Consider the following 17525-nt stretch of genomic DNA (forward strand, 5'->3'; position numbering starts at 1 on the left):
CCAGAAACTGTGGGAGTAAGGGCACCTGGTGGGTTGTGAAGGAACTTGATTTGCTGGCTGGCAAGCTGACTCTTTAGTTGATTCTGTAAAGCATAAAGGATTTTTTTATTCATGTTCCCCTCCTTCGAAATAAGTTCACTGGTCACACAGCAACTCTCATTGCCATCAGGAAGGAGTTAGAGTCCATACTTGTGAGAATGTCGATGTGCACTGCTATTATTGTCATACACTTACAGAAAAGGCCCAAAGCAATCCATGCCTGTTGAATAGAAGGCTGGTATGAAGTACCTTTGTCTGGTGAGAGGTAGGTCGACCATAAGGGGCACTTCTGGGTAGCTTCTCCATTTTCTACACACAACACGCTGACATAGATGTTTGTGAACTGCTTCACGACCCCTTAAAATCCAGTATGCCCTCTCTAATAACTAATTTAGTGACAGGATGTTGAGGGCATAGACCGTAAAAAAATATGGTTGTAGTGTCCGTGACGTCACCCATTGGTTTGTGAAGATCGTTTTTGTAGCTTAAAGTAGGCGTTGCCTGGCATCGCCATCTTGACCACACGTCACCGCGAATCATTCGCGGAAAACCGAAAATGGGTAAAGAGGTGGGACGTGGGTGAAGCTAAGGTGAATCCACGCCCGCCTACCGCGAGTCTAGTGACAGCAGTGGCTGTTCAACCGTCACCCAAGCGCCCACGCCCTTAATTATGCAGAAGTTTAAGGCTTAATATAATTTAATCGGATGAGTTACAAAAAAATTCACCCCCCTCACAGTTGTCATTAAGGGCAAAATTAGCTATATAGACCAAAAACACTTTTTGTACCAGGCTATAAACATATTATTTTCTATTGTAAAGTTGGGCATTTTTAACACGGGAGTCTATGGGAATTGACTCCCTTTTGGAGCCAGCCTCAAGGGGCCAGTCGATGAATTGCAGTTTAGGACACTTCCGTATTGGCTTCATTAGAAAGATCGGAAGGTTGCCCCTCGGTTGAGGGTCAAGGACAATTGGATGTATCGTATCTGCCTCTAACACGTCACAATGGCGCAAGTGACCACCAAGTGAAACCTGAATCTGTGTCTAGTTCAGTAGAGTGGGAAGCTAATCGGTTGGTTGTCAACACTGGCTTTTCTGACCTCAGGAGGCTTAACTCAGCAGCTTGGCATTGACAGAGGACTGCTTGTTGGACATCTCTCTGGATGTCAGCACTTGAAGTATAGGCTACCCCATAAAGCTCCTGACCAAAGTCCTAAAACCTGAGAAAGTTGTGCACCACTAAGAGCTGAACACAACGTCAAACGAGGTATGGACTGTTGCTTCCAAGGGGTAAAATGAGACCTGGCAGCTACAAAGGTGACTTTACCCTTAGTGTTTTTCATCCGTAGGTAGGCTACTTATCTATATGTCTGTTCCGACGCGTCACAAAACATGTGGATCTTGTGTCTACAGAATGGCTGATCCATCTGTGAACTGAAGTAACATCTGGGCAGGGAAATCTCCTCTAATCCACTTCTTTCCATCCAACTTTTTCTCCCATACCGACCACATGTCAAGTAAGTCATCAGGTAATTCTCATCTCTTATCCCACAGACACGGCACTATTATTTTGGCTCTTGTCGTAAAGGGAATAATGTAAGACGCTGTGGAAAAACTACCAAGTGCTAGACTGTATATAACGTCACATGTCTTTATAGGATCTTTACAGTATGTGTGTGAATGCACACACAGATTATGGAAAATAATTGGCAGTGTGAATGAACCAAAAATCAATCCCGGACAAATTCCGGACGCATTGTTTTGTATATTTTCCGTAATCTCTGTGTAAAAATTGGGAGTGCCATGAAAAAGACACTATAATATCTCTTCCAATGTCTGTGTATGCACAAATTTTTGTAAGATGTACACACTCTGCCCCCGTAAAAAATTGCTTTGTCCTGAGACAGAAAAAAGTTTAATTTGGACCCATCACAATATTTGCAGACTTTTGTACATCAAACATTGATAGGAGAAACCTTTAACTTAAAAAAGTGGACAATACGTCTAAGTTTTCTTCAGATTACATGTAGGTGTTCATTTTCAAAATAAATATTGGGATTATTTTTAATGAGTTTGTCTCTGAAATTTACATACAATGAAATGAATTAATATTCAGATTAAATTCTTCAGAAGTGTTTTTTCAAAAACAAAATTAACTTAACAGAATACACTTTATAGTGAACCCCTTCTCTTCTGAAAGACTTTTCCATTCAGTTGCTTCCTCCACGTCAGTGTAACCTCACCATCTACCATCAGTCCAGAGAGAATCTGCTGTAACTGAACAACACAAAGAGAGATTTATTTAATGGATGAACATTTACTTAAATATTTCACGGTCAATATTCAATCTTGAAGCTTATTGGCTTCAGAGGTGGCCGGTGCCTCCTCGGAAAAAGCTAAATATATGTTCGGAGGGTGTCATGTGTGGCTTGTCATGTCAAAATGCGTTCGGTGTGTCATGTGAACCTACTGTATGTGCACTGCATTTCATGTCAAAATATTTGCCTGGTGCATACTCGTCGAAAGAGTTCATGATAAAAGAGATGCTCACATCTAGCAAGACACTAACTTAACACTAAACTCTGATTTCACATGAGATTTAGCGAGTATCTAGCAAACGTGAGTGTCATGACCACTTATGAAGTGTCTGTAGCAGGCACGTTTTTTGAAGTGATGTGTAATATATCCCCCTGTAGCCCAAGACTGGTTACCCACTCAATAAAGCTAAGTAGGGCTGAGCCTGGTCAGTTCTCGGATGACAGACCTCCTGGGAAAATCAGGTTGCTTTTGATAGAGGCGTTAGTAAGACCAGCAGAGGGTGTTCCCCCTGTGGTCTGTGTGGGTCCTAACACCCCAGTATAGTGATGGGGACACTGTACTGTCAAAAAAGCACCGGGATGAGACGTTAAACCGTCTTGACTATCTGTGGATGTTTTTTTGAAAAAGAGTAGGGGTGTGCCCTGGCATCCTGGCCAAACTTGCCTATTGCCCTACTAATTATACTAATTGGCTATATCACTCTAATAAGCTGGTGTGTGTGGTGGACGTTCTGGTGTAATATGGCTGCCATCGCATTATCCAGGTGGATGCTGCACATTTGTGGTTGAGCAGAGTCCCCCTTTGACATGTAAAGCACTTTGAGTGCTGCAGAAAGGTGATATAAAAATGTAACAAATTATTTATTATTGTGATGCACATAGGTTCACATTGACGCATGGAAGGCATATTTTGACATGACGATCCACACCCATGACAATGTTTTCACGAGTTTTGCATTCATGCCTCCTCGGGAAAGAAGTCACCGACCGCCACTGATTGGCTGATGAATTTAAATGTTGAGGCGCAGTAATGCTTCATGTTGCTTGTATTAGAGATTACTAAAGTTTTACTGATCAAACGTGTTAAAGCTCCCGTTCTTTCTGTGTTTTTTGAAGCTTTGATTGTGTTTACACACTCAAGTTTGAAAATGGGATCAGGAAGAACGTGACCTTTACATTTCAGCAGTGCATTATTCTTACCTTCTGTAACACAAGTCTCTGCAGTTCAACATCACTCATATTGTCCGTACTGGAGTTCACCTGCACCCTCACAAACTGCCTTTTTATATTCACTGGGGTTCACACACAAACACAATATTACTTACATTACTAAAATTGAACATATTGTCATTGGGGGGGGGGGTGTTAAACGGTTTTTCGTGTTTTCTGACTTATTAACACAGTTTAAGAGTTGGTTTCCTCATGCTAAACATAGACAAAGGGCCCTATCTAGCACTCAGCGCAAGTGACTTTGTCAGTGACGCATGTATTATTTCGTATTTTGCACTGGCGCACAGCGGGTTTTTCCCTCCACAGACGCACGTCGGCAAACTAGGGAATGAACTTGCGCTCCCTGAGCGGTTCAGCGCAAAAAAGGAGGCGTGCTCCGGCGCAAACCATCTCTTATGCTATTTTGCCCTTTCAAAAAACAATTGCGCTACTAACCAAAAAAAACTAGTCTAAAGTCAGTGGCGCGTTGCGCGTGGTTCATTATGCTATTTTAAGGGCGCATGCTTGACCATAATGTATAGCGTGCACAACGCGCATTGCTTCTACACAGATGCAACAGTTATTTTTGCAAATCATAAACTGTTACAATAAAAAATATTAATACATGAGATAAGGGAAATCATTGTGGTGAGCATTGTGGTGATAGTTTTTTGTTTATTTTGTGTGGCAGCGTTAAACAATTATCATGCAAATAACGATTAAAATATTTTCATAAGTTTGTTGTGTGGCTGTATTACGTTTATTTTATCTAAATAATAATTAAAATGTTTTCATAAGAAACCTTCATGTATGTTAACTTGATTTGTAAGTGTACTTTGGGGTTGAACCTTGCTTGCGTTTCTTGTGTCTAATTTCAAAGCCCCCAAACCCTTTCAGCGGTGAGGGTGGACGCAGCGATGTCCTCCTGTGTGCCCGATTTATGCTGGCAAGCTTGGGATCCCCCCGTCTCCTGACATCATAGTGCTTGGCGCAGCTGATGAGACAATTGCGGCTATTTCCTCTCATGCCTGTTTAACCGACGCTGATTTGGGCGGGTTTCTCCCATCCCCATACAAAACAACTTCTCTGTCTTTGACTGTTCTTACAAGAACGTCGGTCTCCTCGGATGTGAACCGCTCCTGGCGTGCGCCTGTCAAATCCGTCATAATAATAGCAACCCGCCATGGAACTTGCGCCCTTGCGTTTAAAGGGAATGTTGAATAGCATTCTGATTGGTTTATTTGACGTTACGCCCAAACCACACCTCTGAATAATGAACCTACTTCAGACCAACCCCTTATCGATTTGCGCCCGACGCAAGACTTATTTCTCCCGCCGGGAAAATAGCAACAGCGCCCAAGATCCGCCCACAAAGTCACTTGCGCTTTGCGCTTCGGACTTGCGTTTCAGATCGTTAAAATAGGGCCCAAAGTGTCAAAAAAGCAGTTGGATGTGTAACAGAGTATTTCTGTGCTGAATGCAGTTTGCCGGGGTTCTTACAAGTTTTGGAAAGTATGAAAATCTTGCTTACTGGGGCTCTAGACTAACTTTTTCACTGGTTGCACTGGTGCGCCTAACTTTTTACCTGTTAAAGCTGCGGTAGGTAACTCTGGAGGACTTGGAGGATTTGGAATGTTTTAATGCCCCTTCCACCGAGCAACCTCCCTTCGAGCTCATCCTTGTCAGTGCGTGTGCACCAGTATTTTCGTGAACGCATACTTCGCAAGAATACTTAGATTACTTACATAACACTCCGAAATACAATCAATGGTTTATAAAGCACAAATACCTGTCAAAAAGAAATGTGGCAAGCACTCCACCTTTCAAATGCCGGTCCAATATTGATCCTAGTTTTATTACGGGCATGGTCCGAAGAATCGGAGTTTGTTATTGAATTTACTCTTCGCGATCACGCTGCGTTCAATCCAACTCACCTGTGAACTTCAGGTGGATGCATGTGATCGCGCGCAGGGGGGGGGCTGCTTTTTATATATTTTTTAAGTCGCACAATTGAGAAATTAGGTTGTACTCTAGAGCCCTGTGTCAATCAGCAGGCGATCAAGAACCAAGGACTCTAGAAGTCTCCGGAACACGCAGATATTGTTTTATATCAAGACTCAACAATGACACAAAAGAAGAAGTGTGTTTTTGGATGTAAGAAGTAAGCCGTGTAGTGAATCATAAGTTGTCCATTGTTGCTCGCTCCTCCTGCAGCTTGTGACTCCTTCTTCCGAATGTTTCCGTACATTTTCGAAAAGATTCGCTAGAGCGGATCTGTCTTTTATAAATCTGATAAAATTAAAAACTCTTAGGAGATATGAAGGATGTAATACTACTCTATAGGTACCCAAGATTAACATCAGATATGCAGAAACAGTGTGTTTTATGGAAGCTTTAAACAAAAGCATTGAGATCAGACTTACCAGTATTGCAATAGAAGTAAAAAGTTGTAGAGCAAAGCCAATCTTCAAAGTTTCCATAATAATTTGTAGTAGCACAGTTTTCATGTTCTCCATTCAGAGAATCAGCAGCCAGTTGGTTTGATAAAGAAAGATTGGACCGATCCGACCACTTCCATGAATCCCTGAATAATCCAATCCAATATCCTCCCGACAAATGCATCAGATTTATTAACAGCTCCATTTCTGTTTGATTTCTAATGGTGACCAGGTCTGTAAATCGATCTCTGCAGTATTGTTGAGCTTCCTTCCATGTCTTTGCTGGAGTGATTAAGTAATATTTCACCGTGCTGTTCTGTACTGTAAAGATCAAAATTAAAGTAATTAATAGCAGGACAACCCAAATTCATTTACTTTGTTTAAAGATGTGTTAAATAAATGAGAAAAACAACAATAACTAAAGTAAATTTGTGCTTTCAAAATATACTATATGCCAGAAAACATATACTGATCAAATGTATACTTTCACTGCACTGTAAGTCACTTTGGATAAAATTGTCTGCCACATTTATAAATGCACATAAATGTACATATATATATATGTTGACAATGTTTAAAGAACATGTATTATGCTATCGTTGAAACTAAATTTTATGCAGTGTGACATTTGTTAGTAAATGTAAACAGTCTGCAAAAGCTGCAAAGCTAAAAGTTAACCATAACCCAAGTTATTTGCTTTCAAAAGAAAGGGTCTACTAGGAGTAGCTGAAATGAGTTGTCCAGAGTTTGAATCTGTAAAATTGCTACCCTGCTGAAAAAACAGCACCAAACCAGCATGGACCAGCATGGGAATTATGCTGGTTTAGTTGGTGGTCACCAGCATACCAGCACCAAAACACAACATATGCTGGTCTTGCTGGTTATAACCGTTGATCCATTTGATCTATGAAAATTCTACTTAGTACACGTGATTGCTCTCCTCATGCTTATTGTTTTTAATGCCGTACAGTAAAACTCCACCCATTACAGTAGCGGCCATTTTATAATGTACAGTATTTCGTTTATTCGCTGCTACTCCTTCCAATTTGGTTCAATTGTTATGAATTTTGGCCCAGGTGATCTTTGGAGTGGGCCGGACAGAAATGACCAAACAGAATTTTGATATTTATCTTTGTTCAAAAGTAATAAATGCGCAAACTTAACGAGGTTGAAGCAAAAATGGTTCTGAAGCTGTATCTCGGGCATTCTTTGAACCATCAAAATGACATTTGGTACACTTCATGTAGACCATGAACTGGGGGTCCATGTGTAATTTGGTGACAGCGCCACCTATGGGTCATGATATATGAAAAAAGGCTATTTTTGCCCATAACTACTGAAATGTTTGTCAGAAAATTATGATCTTGGTGTCTACGGATTCCTTGGCTCATGCCGAATCTGTCGATATGTATTATGTCGGATTTGACCACACCTGCCCGCCAATTTTAAAAATAGATTGTTATATCTTTTGAATTATTGGACATATTCATGCAACGATAGGTAGGGTGCTTCGGCATGATGTCCTGAAGGTACCTGGGAAGTCAGAGTACAGCACCACCTAGGGGTTAAAAACTATAACAGTTATTATAGAACTGCTTATAACTTATAAATACTTTTTTATATACATTTTCTTTGTGAAATTGTATTCACTGGTTTATGCCGATCGCAACAATACCTTGTTTGTCATTTTCCATCATTCTGTTCATGTGTTATTGTAAGGCATAAGGTAAATTATTTTTTCGCTACTCCTTTTACAAATTTTGTTTATTTTATGGCAGGTTCTGCTCGTATAATGTTTGAAGCAATCCGCACAGACGTGATTGAACAGATTTTTCTGCTGCCTGTCAAATTTTTGAGAAATACCTCTGTAAAGCGGACCGTGCCTGTCATGCTGTCCCTTTGTCATATTAAAAAGAATCTGACAAAATTTGCCTGTGTTGTTCATTATTGTACAAAATGTTCTTCACGAATTCACTGTCATTTAAGTTATCTGATTACCCCAAACATTGAATTTCTGTTTATTTTTGCTTTGTTGTGTTATTTCTGCACTTTCAGTGATTGGCATATGCCTCTTTTCCACAGCCTTTCAACCCAGGATTACTCAGTGGTGCATGTTGTAAGTGCCATGCTTTGGGAACCTGCAGTCATGGGTTCGAATCCCATGTACAGTGGTGTTTTGTCTTAAAGGCGGAGTCCATGATGTTTGAAAGCCAATGTTGATATTTGAAATCACCTAAACAAACACGCCCCACCACAATAGAATCTGGACCTTCTGTTGATAGACCCACCCCACACATACGCAACCCGGCATTTGATTTTATTTGATTGGTTATAAGTGTGTTTTGGTAGTCGGCCCGTCTCCTTTTCCAACGCGTTTTTCAAACATCGTGGACTCCGCCTTTAACTTTTTTCTTATTGTAGTTTTGTGATTCTCATACTATATACATTGTATTTCGGTTATTTGTGCTCTCCGTTGTCACTTCTGCAATTTTGGTAATTGCTGCAAGTCAATGCTTATAGCTCTAAAGCCTTTTTTTATAGCTTGGAAACACCAACTCAGTGGTTTAATTGTTTACTCAGTGGTGCACGCAGTAAGTGCCATGCTTTGGAAACCTGGGATCATCAGTTTGAATTCCAGCTCTTACTATCACTTATTGAGATTGACCTGTCTGCTTTTCCACACGTGTTATATTTTTGCCATCTTTGCTGTTGTCGCTCCGCGCTGCACTGGTTCTGCTCTGCGTTTGCTTTGCTTCGGGTTCGGGCTCTGTATTGCGTGCTTTCTGCGCTTTGCGCATTTGCTGTGTCGCGTGGTGTTTTGCTTTGCTTTGGGTGCTCATTGCGCTAAAGGTGCTTGGCCCCGCAATTGCTGCTTGCAGCTATATTTCTTTTCTGGTTCTCTTTTATTGAACAGCTGCAGGATGTTAGAACATTAGGTCTCACACCAGTCTGTACGTATTGATGATTTATTCTTAATGGCATTTGTATGTGGTTCTGTAAACATAAACAAGATACAAATATAAATAAGCATAAGTGTTCATTAACAGATCTAAAACAGTACTTAAAGGGGCCATGGCACAAGACTTTAAGATGTCAAATAAATCTTTGGTGTCCCCAGAGCACATATTTGAAGTTTTAGCTCAAAATACCATATAAAAAAATTATAATAACATGTTAAAATTGCCACTTTGTAGGTATGTGCAAAAATGTGCAGTTTTTGGGTGTGTCCTTTAAAATGCAAATGAGGTGATGAAATTCAAACACTGATCACAATAATGGTGGTTTGTTGCAATTGAAACTCAATTGTGCTGTGAATTATTTTCTCTCTCTCTTTTTCTCTGCACTAAATGGCAGGGCTGTGGTTGGATAGTGCAGATTAAGGGGTGGTATTATTATAATAAGAGCTCCTTATGCCATCATAAGGAGAGCCAAATTTCAACATCCTATTTTTTCATGTGCTTGTAGAGAATTGTTTTCATGCCATGGCCCCTTAAAATCTTAGTTATAAGCAGCATATTAAACGTAACATTAAAGAAACTGATATAAATATACATGAATACAACATTATTCATTGGCTATGTTATAGTACTGCCCATGATATTGCACGTTAACAGCGCAGATGTTTAAATTGTCTGACTGACACCCCCGGGCATGTTCCAAGACACATTTGTAAGGATATAATCTAAGAGCAGCCTTAATTTCTTTACTGATAAACAACACAGTATGATTATAGCATTAAAACAAGATATTTAAGTGACAACATACAGTAATATGCAAAACGGATTATTATTAGGCATTCAAACGTAATGCCACGATAGCACTCTTACATATCTCTTAACAATATCAGGATCATTAATATCCAGAAAGTACTTTCAATCAGTTGCAAGCACACACAATCCACAAATCATCTACACTGTAAAAGCAAATTCGGTTAATTTTCACCTCCAAATTTGGAGGCTGTGAACAATCAGTTTAAAATTCATCTACAGTAGCAAAACAGTCACTGATGACTGCCTCTCTAATCTGTACACAGAGTTGACCATGAAGGATGGGTTATTGCCTAGTTTATTTGGACTAGATTGCTCCTCGAATCACAACAAAATAAATAATTGTTCCTTGTAGGTAGGGCTGTGACGGTTGTCATCACTACTGCGGTGGTGCAGCGTCATTATGATGATGAAGTCTGACCTGTGGTGGTGTGCACATCATAAACTATGAAAAATGAAAAAAGGGCGATGACTTCAAGTTTGTGTGACCACCCGACTACCTGCTCGTTAGACTCCATACCCACCTATCTCGTTCAGGCCATCCCTCCATCGGTCATCCCTTCTCTCACCCACATTATCAACTCATCTCTTTCCATTGGTACATTCCCCACAGCTTTTAAAGAGGCCCGGATAACACCACTGCTGAAGAAACCCACACTTAACCCTGCAACGTTAGAAAACTACAGACCCGTATCTCTCTTTCCCTTCATTGCCAAGACTTTTGAGCATGTGGTTTTAGACCAGCTCTTCTCCTTCATCACCCAAAATAACCTCCTGGACATCAACCAGTCCGGTTTCAAAAGCTGTCTCTCCACCGAGACTGCACTGCTCTCAGTCTTTGAAGCCCTAAGGCAGGCAAGGGCAACCTCCAAACCAACTCTAGTGATCCTACTGGATCTATCCCATGCTTTTGACACTGTCAATCACCAGATCCTTCTTTTGACCCTCAAGGCTATGGGTGTCTCTGGTACAGCGCTACTGTGGTTCGAGTCTTACATCTCAGGTAGGTCTTTTAGGGTATCTTGGAAAGGTGACGTCTCCGAACCCCAACGTCTCGATACCAGGATACCTCAAGGATCAGTGCTTGAACCACTGGGCTTTTCAATATACATGACAACCCTGGGTTCTGTCATTCTGAAACATGGCTTTTCTTACCACTGCTACACGGATGACACACAACTGAGGATCCCATGGTTTCTGCCCGCATCTCAGCATGCCTGAGGGACATCTCACTATCTCCAGCTTATCTTGCAAAGACAGAGCTGCTTGTCATATCGTCTGACCCTAAGATGCATCACAACCTTTCCATTCAGCTAATGACTGCCAGAAACCTGGGAATGGTCATTAATGATCAGCTTAGCTTCTCAGAGCAAGTGGCCAGCATCGCCCACTCTTGTAGATTCATCCTCTACAATATTAGAAAAATTTGATCTTTTCTAAATGAGCATGCTAAGCAAGTCCTAATCCAAGCTCTTGTTCTGTCCAGACTGGATTATTCCAATGCTCTGCTGGCAGAATCCCAGCCTGCACAACCAAACCCCTACAGATGATATAGAATGCAGCTGCAAGAGTTGTCTTCAATGAACCAAAAAGGGCGCACCTCACTCTTCTCTTTGTCAAGTTACACTGGCTTCCTTTAGCAGCTCGCAAAAATTCAAAAGCACGTCCCGTAAATTTTCTGGAATCACTCCCAGAAAGAGGACCTAGTAAGATACTCGGAAAACCCTATGTGTGGGCATGTCGTAGTGAGGACGTGCGTGCCATTTCAGAAGTTAGATGACTGAGTTTTGGAATTTAGGAAGTTAGACAACTGAGCTGCAGGAGGCAGACATAACATAAAAACAAACTTGAGGAGAAAGGCGAAGGAACTCAAATAGATTTGCATGTTTCACAATTACCCTAAGACAGGGATGCCCAACCCTGCTCCTAGAGGGCTGCCGTCCTGCAGACTTCGGTTCCAGCCAAGCTCCAACACACCTGTCTGTAATTATAAAGCAACCCTGAACACCTTGATTAGCTGCTTCAGCTGTGTTCGATTAGGGTTGGAGCTAAAATCTGCAGAAAGGTAGCCCTCCAGGAACAGGGTTGGGCACCCCTGCCCTAATACAAATTTCACGCTCTGTTTTCCGAAGCTCATGGAGGCGTGAAGCTGCATACAGTAAACTTATGTGCTATCTACTGGCATTGATTGGTTGGGCACCCCTGATCTATATGGTATTTTGAGCTAGAACTTCATATACAGTATATACTCTGGAGACACCAAAGATTTATTTGACATCTTAAAAAGTCTTGTGAAATGTCCCCTTTAAGCAACTTCATCCTTTTGAGGTTTTGTTTTTATAACCGTGTGTAACAGTTTTGTTACTATAAAGAATGAGAAAATGCAAGCAGCGTACACTGTAATCGTTTTTCACTGTAAACACAGAGTAATGCGCAACTGTGACCAATCAGAGCAGAGTAACGTAACGCTATGGAGGGGCTTGGCGAGATGAATCTTTGAATGATTAATTTGAGAGCCGTTGGGAAATAAGGAAAAAATATTAAAGTGTTTTTTGACCTTGCATGTAATTCTGTAGTTGCGGAGTCTCAAAAGAACCTTTCAAATAGCAAAATATGTGCTCTTCAATTCTTTCTTTATTTGGCCTGAACCTGTGTATTTTCATTACTGTAACCAGGACCTTTTCATTAAAGAAACAAACGTAAAATATTATTATCTGAGATTTTCAACATTATGCTACAGGTAAAGTACCCTGAATCAGATAAGTACAGGGACAGTCTTTCATTACATTTTATTAGTTTTTGATTTCTTAAGTTTAACATTAATAAGTGATTGTGACTTACCATCAAAACACAGAAATTCTCTTGTGTAAGTACAGTATCTATCAAACCAATATCCTTCAGATCTTAATACAGCACACTCCTCTCCTGTACCAGCGTTATCAGGATCTCCAGGATACCATTTTGTGAAATTGAGGCTCTCGTCCTGATAAGACCATCTCCAGCTGTTGATATCATTGTACAGTCCAATCCAGGCGGTTGAATTGAACGCGCTTTCATCTGCTTTCTTTTGTAGATATGTCAGATCTTCGGCAGTTTGAATGGTGGCCAGGTCCATGTAATTGATTTTGCAGTAAGTTTGTGCGTCTGTCCATGTCTTTAACTTTTTGATCAGAATATACTCACGATGTCTACAGAGAGCTACAGACAAGAGTCCTGATAATAGATCACAATACAGGTAGTGTTATAAGTGATATATGAGCAGTTCAGTTAAATTACACTTACAATTAAAGGGCACATATTATTTGTGTGTGTCCAGAATGTGTCTGTGAGATCATTTATTATCCCTACATGAAAAATCCAGCTAAAACCAGCATAGGATGGTAGCTGGTTTTGGCTGGTTTTAGCTAGTTTACGCTGGTCCTCCCAGCCTGACAAAGCTGGTCATGCTGGTGGGCCAGCTGGTATTCCAGCATGACCAGCTAAGTCCAGCTAGACCAGCTTAAAATGTGACCAAAACACAGCTAGACCAGCTTGCTACATCAGCAAAACCAGCTTCCTACACCAGCAAAACCAGCTAAAACCAAGCTGGTGCTGGTCTTAGCTGGATTTTTCAGTAGGGATAGTATGTCCAAAACACCCTTATGTGGGTGGGACTAAAAACGAGCTGTTTATGTGTGTGTACCTTTAAATGTAGATTAGCTACAGCTCCTGGCTCTCTTACCAAAAGAGATGGTACGCGCTTTCACCTTAAATAGATTTGATTTTGCGGAGAGACGCACAGAACATAACTGAGGGCAGAAATTATGGTAATATAGGACTGTCAGTCAGTGGCTGTGGGCGGGGCTTTATCAGTCTGACATCACATTGCTAAGAGAATCAAAACAGCATGTTAAATGAGACTGCTTTGGTTTAATGGGGATTTAAAAATAAGTAGTGGGTGGATTTTTCAGGGGTGTGATTCTTCCGAATAAATCCGGAATTCCGGCTTTTCCGACCTGAAAATGAGGCTTTAGTGAATCATCCAAATCCAATTTTTTGTGTGTGCGTGTGGGTGGGAGGTTGCAAGGCACCGTTATAAATAACCGCATTTCACTACGCATTAGTCTATTTATTTGTCACGATGGAACTTCATTCAAAGCAGAGCTCACCAAAGAGCTTGCAGTCAGATCTCCGGCGTGTGTTGTTGGCTGCGAATTAAAAAAAAAACATGCGTTTGCCAACAAATAGTATGAGAGAAACACATCTTTTACCCTCAACCAAACTAACAAACTAGCCAATCAGAAGTAGAATGGGGAGGGGTCTTTGAGGTCCGGCTACAGATGCCGCGCGGCCGCGGTGAAGTCGTAGTGAAGTTAACGTTGTCAGCAGGATGAAGAGTAAGTTTATGAAGCCTAGGTAAGACAACCTAATTGATAAAGGACCTAAATCAGTGGCGCTGGGCATGGATAGAAGGAATAGGCAGAGACAAACAGCATTTTAGTAGTAAGAAAATTAAGAGAACCCGCCAGGTGTTTGCTGCTTTGACAAAACTGCCCGTTTCAAATCAGGCTATGCCAGTAATGTAAATATCAGATTTCTCGTCGAGGTGAAATGCTGTCTCGCAATATCAATATAAAGTTGCGTTTGTGTCAAAATGTTTGCTTGCATTATTATTCTGTAATCACTTACGTTAACGCACGCATATAAGTTACGCAAACCGATCCAACGTCATCCTGACGAACACACGCATACGTTTGCTCCTCTTAATGGTTTGTGAATCTGGCTGTAATGCTTGTGATTACAGAATAATATAATGACAAACACACACATTCATGGATCTGGTTTGCCTGTGTGTGTGTGTGTGTGAAACGCGTAGCTCTGTGCCAAAAGAACTATGCAAAAGACAAATGCACTTGACTGCCTTTCCAGAAAGTCATAACATTTGAATTGAGTAACAAATGTTGTAATCAATAATTTATCTGTATTAAATGCCCCCACTAATTATTCTATAAACATTAAACATGTTTTGACCAATAGCAAATCCCATTTATCAAATTGTGTATGTGACTTGTGTGCCTTATTATTACCATATGCAACCAAAGATTTTACTAAAAGGGCATACATTTGTTTAGAAGAACATAAAAATCCTCATAGATCTAGTGACTTATTTTTACTCTCAAAATGCACCACATTGATGTATTTACTTTTAAATGCACAAATGATTTTGTTCAGTCTGATGCAGTGGCAAGGCTACATAATGGTCAGGGTGGCACTTGCCCACGCATTGACGATTGGCCAGTCAGATAAATAAACTTTGAGCCCAAATTATATTTCAACTGTATTTCATTTTATATAAATGTGTGTGTGTGTGTGTGCGCGCGTGCGTGCATGTGTGCATATGTATGTCGCCACGTCATGGTAGGTGTGCCGTATATTTTCCTGCTTTTTTGTCCTTTGCCAATCACACCTATGATTTTTTTCAGTGTAGGGTGGATGTGTTCACACACTGCCAACACACATTTATGTCCAAAGACCTTGTAAAAGTGGAATTAGAATACTAGGTGCACTTTAAGTTAAACAACAATTTTGTGTGTACTTTAAATGGGGCATATTATGAAAATCTGACTTTTTCCATGTTTAGGTATAATAATACCACCCCTTAATCTGCACTATCCAACCACGGCACTGCCTTTTAGTGCAGAGATCAGCTTATTTGAATTTTAAAGGACACACCCAAAACAGCCCATTTTTGCTTACACCTACAAAGTGTCAATTTTAACATGTTATAATAAATTATCTATGGGGTATTTTGTGCTAAAACTTCACATGTGTACTCTGAGAACACCAAAGATTTATTTGACATCTTAAAGAAGTCCCCTGTGAAATGTCCACTTATCAGATTAGGTTAGGCAATTTCAACAGTTTTTTATTAGCTAGGGAACATGAGTGAACACGAGCTGAATTGCTTCACTTATTCCGCATTTACACTGCCTGTTTGAAGTGATTTAATGCAGATTTGTTTCCTTATGTGGCACAGATCTGATATGACCCACGAATGTCTAAGCAGGAAAAAACGCTTAGATTCCAATGTTCTCTGATCAGTTTATAAATCTGATAAATGCATTCGCATTCACAATGTCAGCGACGACTGCTCCACTTAGTGAAGTCTTGTTACAGAAATAAAGCTCTATAATCTTTTATAATCATTTTGTCTGTGTCCATTGCATATGGCAACATTTTACTTTCTCTGTGGTTTAAGCTGTTTCGCGTTAGTATGTCTATTTTGAATTGTTTTGCTAAGTGTTAAGTATAAATGCAGATATTAGATATGAGTCACTTTTAAAAAAAGATGTAATTTCAAGTTCAACTTTAACTTTATTTCATTTCCCAAAGAAATTTTTGTTGCAGCATACAGGCATATCACCAAGAACATGAAAACAACACATTCACACAATTCCGAATAAAATTAACTTTACCTTGTTTTTAAAAGTTTTATAGCTGAGGGGTCATAAAAAATTGCATAGTCAACTAATCGGAAGTGGGCATCAAAATCTGCGGTGTAAATACAGCCTTAATCTAATAAGTTAAAGTGTGGACAGAATTTTACATTTTAAAAATTAATGACCTGCACAGCCAACTTGAACATTTAAAGCAAGTAAGATTTTTGTTCCAGTGAAGTTTATGTTATTTTAAATATCACTGCATGTGAAACAGTAAAAAAATGTGCATCTGGTTTTCTGTTTTGTACTTACCTAAGAAGGACAAGATAAAAAGACACAACTGCTTCATCTTTTTCCAGCTGTCAGTGGATTGTACCTGTATAAATATATTTAAAATTCAACAAAAATGTATAATCTATATTCTCATGAAGCTGTTATATACAGAAATCTGATGAAATGTTGGCATGCCTTTAAAGTGAGTCGTCTGGTTGTTTAAATCTTCTTGTTCTTGGTTTCTTTTAAAATGGGAACTTTCACAGTTCTTTGCATGTTCTTATGCTGTAGCCCCGCCCATTTGTTAAAAAAAGTTATAGCATATGTTCCTTATTTTAGTCTTTTTGTTAGTATCTATACATATATTCTTAATATAAATCTTTTTATACTAGCTTTCAGATATTAAACCTCTTTTACTGACCCCTGCATTTAGTTATTATTGGATAATATTCAGCAGATGCAAAATCATTGGAAGAAAAATCTTAGGATTCATTACATGCAAACTAATCGATGGCAAATGTCACAATTCAGACATAAATCTGCATTAAAAATGATATTTGGATGGTAATTGTTTCTCATGAGGATCTCTGTAAAAATAAATCTTCATGGCTCCTCAGCGATAAAACTCAGATAAATTTGCAGTGGATATGTTGGAGTTTATAACTGAAGAGCTCAGATGCAAAACCCGCTAAATGCATCTGGCATGATTTCTTATAATTAAGCATTTTTATCACATTGTATTTCTCAATGATCTAAGGGGGGAATTAAGTGGACATAAGGTATTTTCCACATTTACAGAAGGAAGTCAGTGATTTTTTTGGTGAGTTTAAAAAGGATCAATGCACCAATGCAAAATTCTTTCTATACATCCACTGAAAAGCATTAACTGCTGTACATCTCATTAATTTGCATTTTGCAGTGCCTTTTTTGCATGCATTTTAAAGATTGACACCATTATAACTAAAAGTATTTCATTATCTATTTACTACAGTAAGTGGGACCTGATATAAACAAATAGAAAATCATGAAACATTTCAAATTGCCCATTGTCATATAAGCAG

The 17525-nt window shown here is 39.7% G+C and overlaps 1 protein-coding gene across 1 annotated transcript; it reads right to left on the reverse strand.

The window, feature by feature from the left end:
* Positions 1–1342: 1342 nt before the first annotated feature.
* LOC129453858 (C-type mannose receptor 2) lies at positions 1343–16566 on the reverse strand. The gene is made up of 5 exons (XM_055218243.2): positions 16504–16566; positions 12614–12985; positions 5991–6326; positions 3559–3650; positions 1343–2317 (listed from the first exon to the last, which is right to left on the reverse strand). The coding sequence occupies exons 1-5, from the start codon at positions 16538–16540 to the stop codon at positions 2213–2215; spliced, it is 942 nt and encodes a 313-aa protein (XP_055074218.2). The 5' UTR covers positions 16541–16566; the 3' UTR covers positions 1343–2212.
* Between the last annotated feature and the right edge of the window lie 959 nt (positions 16567–17525).

The sequence above is a fragment of the Misgurnus anguillicaudatus genome, chromosome 21 (assembly GCF_027580225.2).
Source record: "Misgurnus anguillicaudatus chromosome 21, ASM2758022v2, whole genome shotgun sequence".
NCBI classification, from domain to species: domain Eukaryota; kingdom Metazoa; phylum Chordata; class Actinopteri; order Cypriniformes; family Cobitidae; genus Misgurnus; species Misgurnus anguillicaudatus.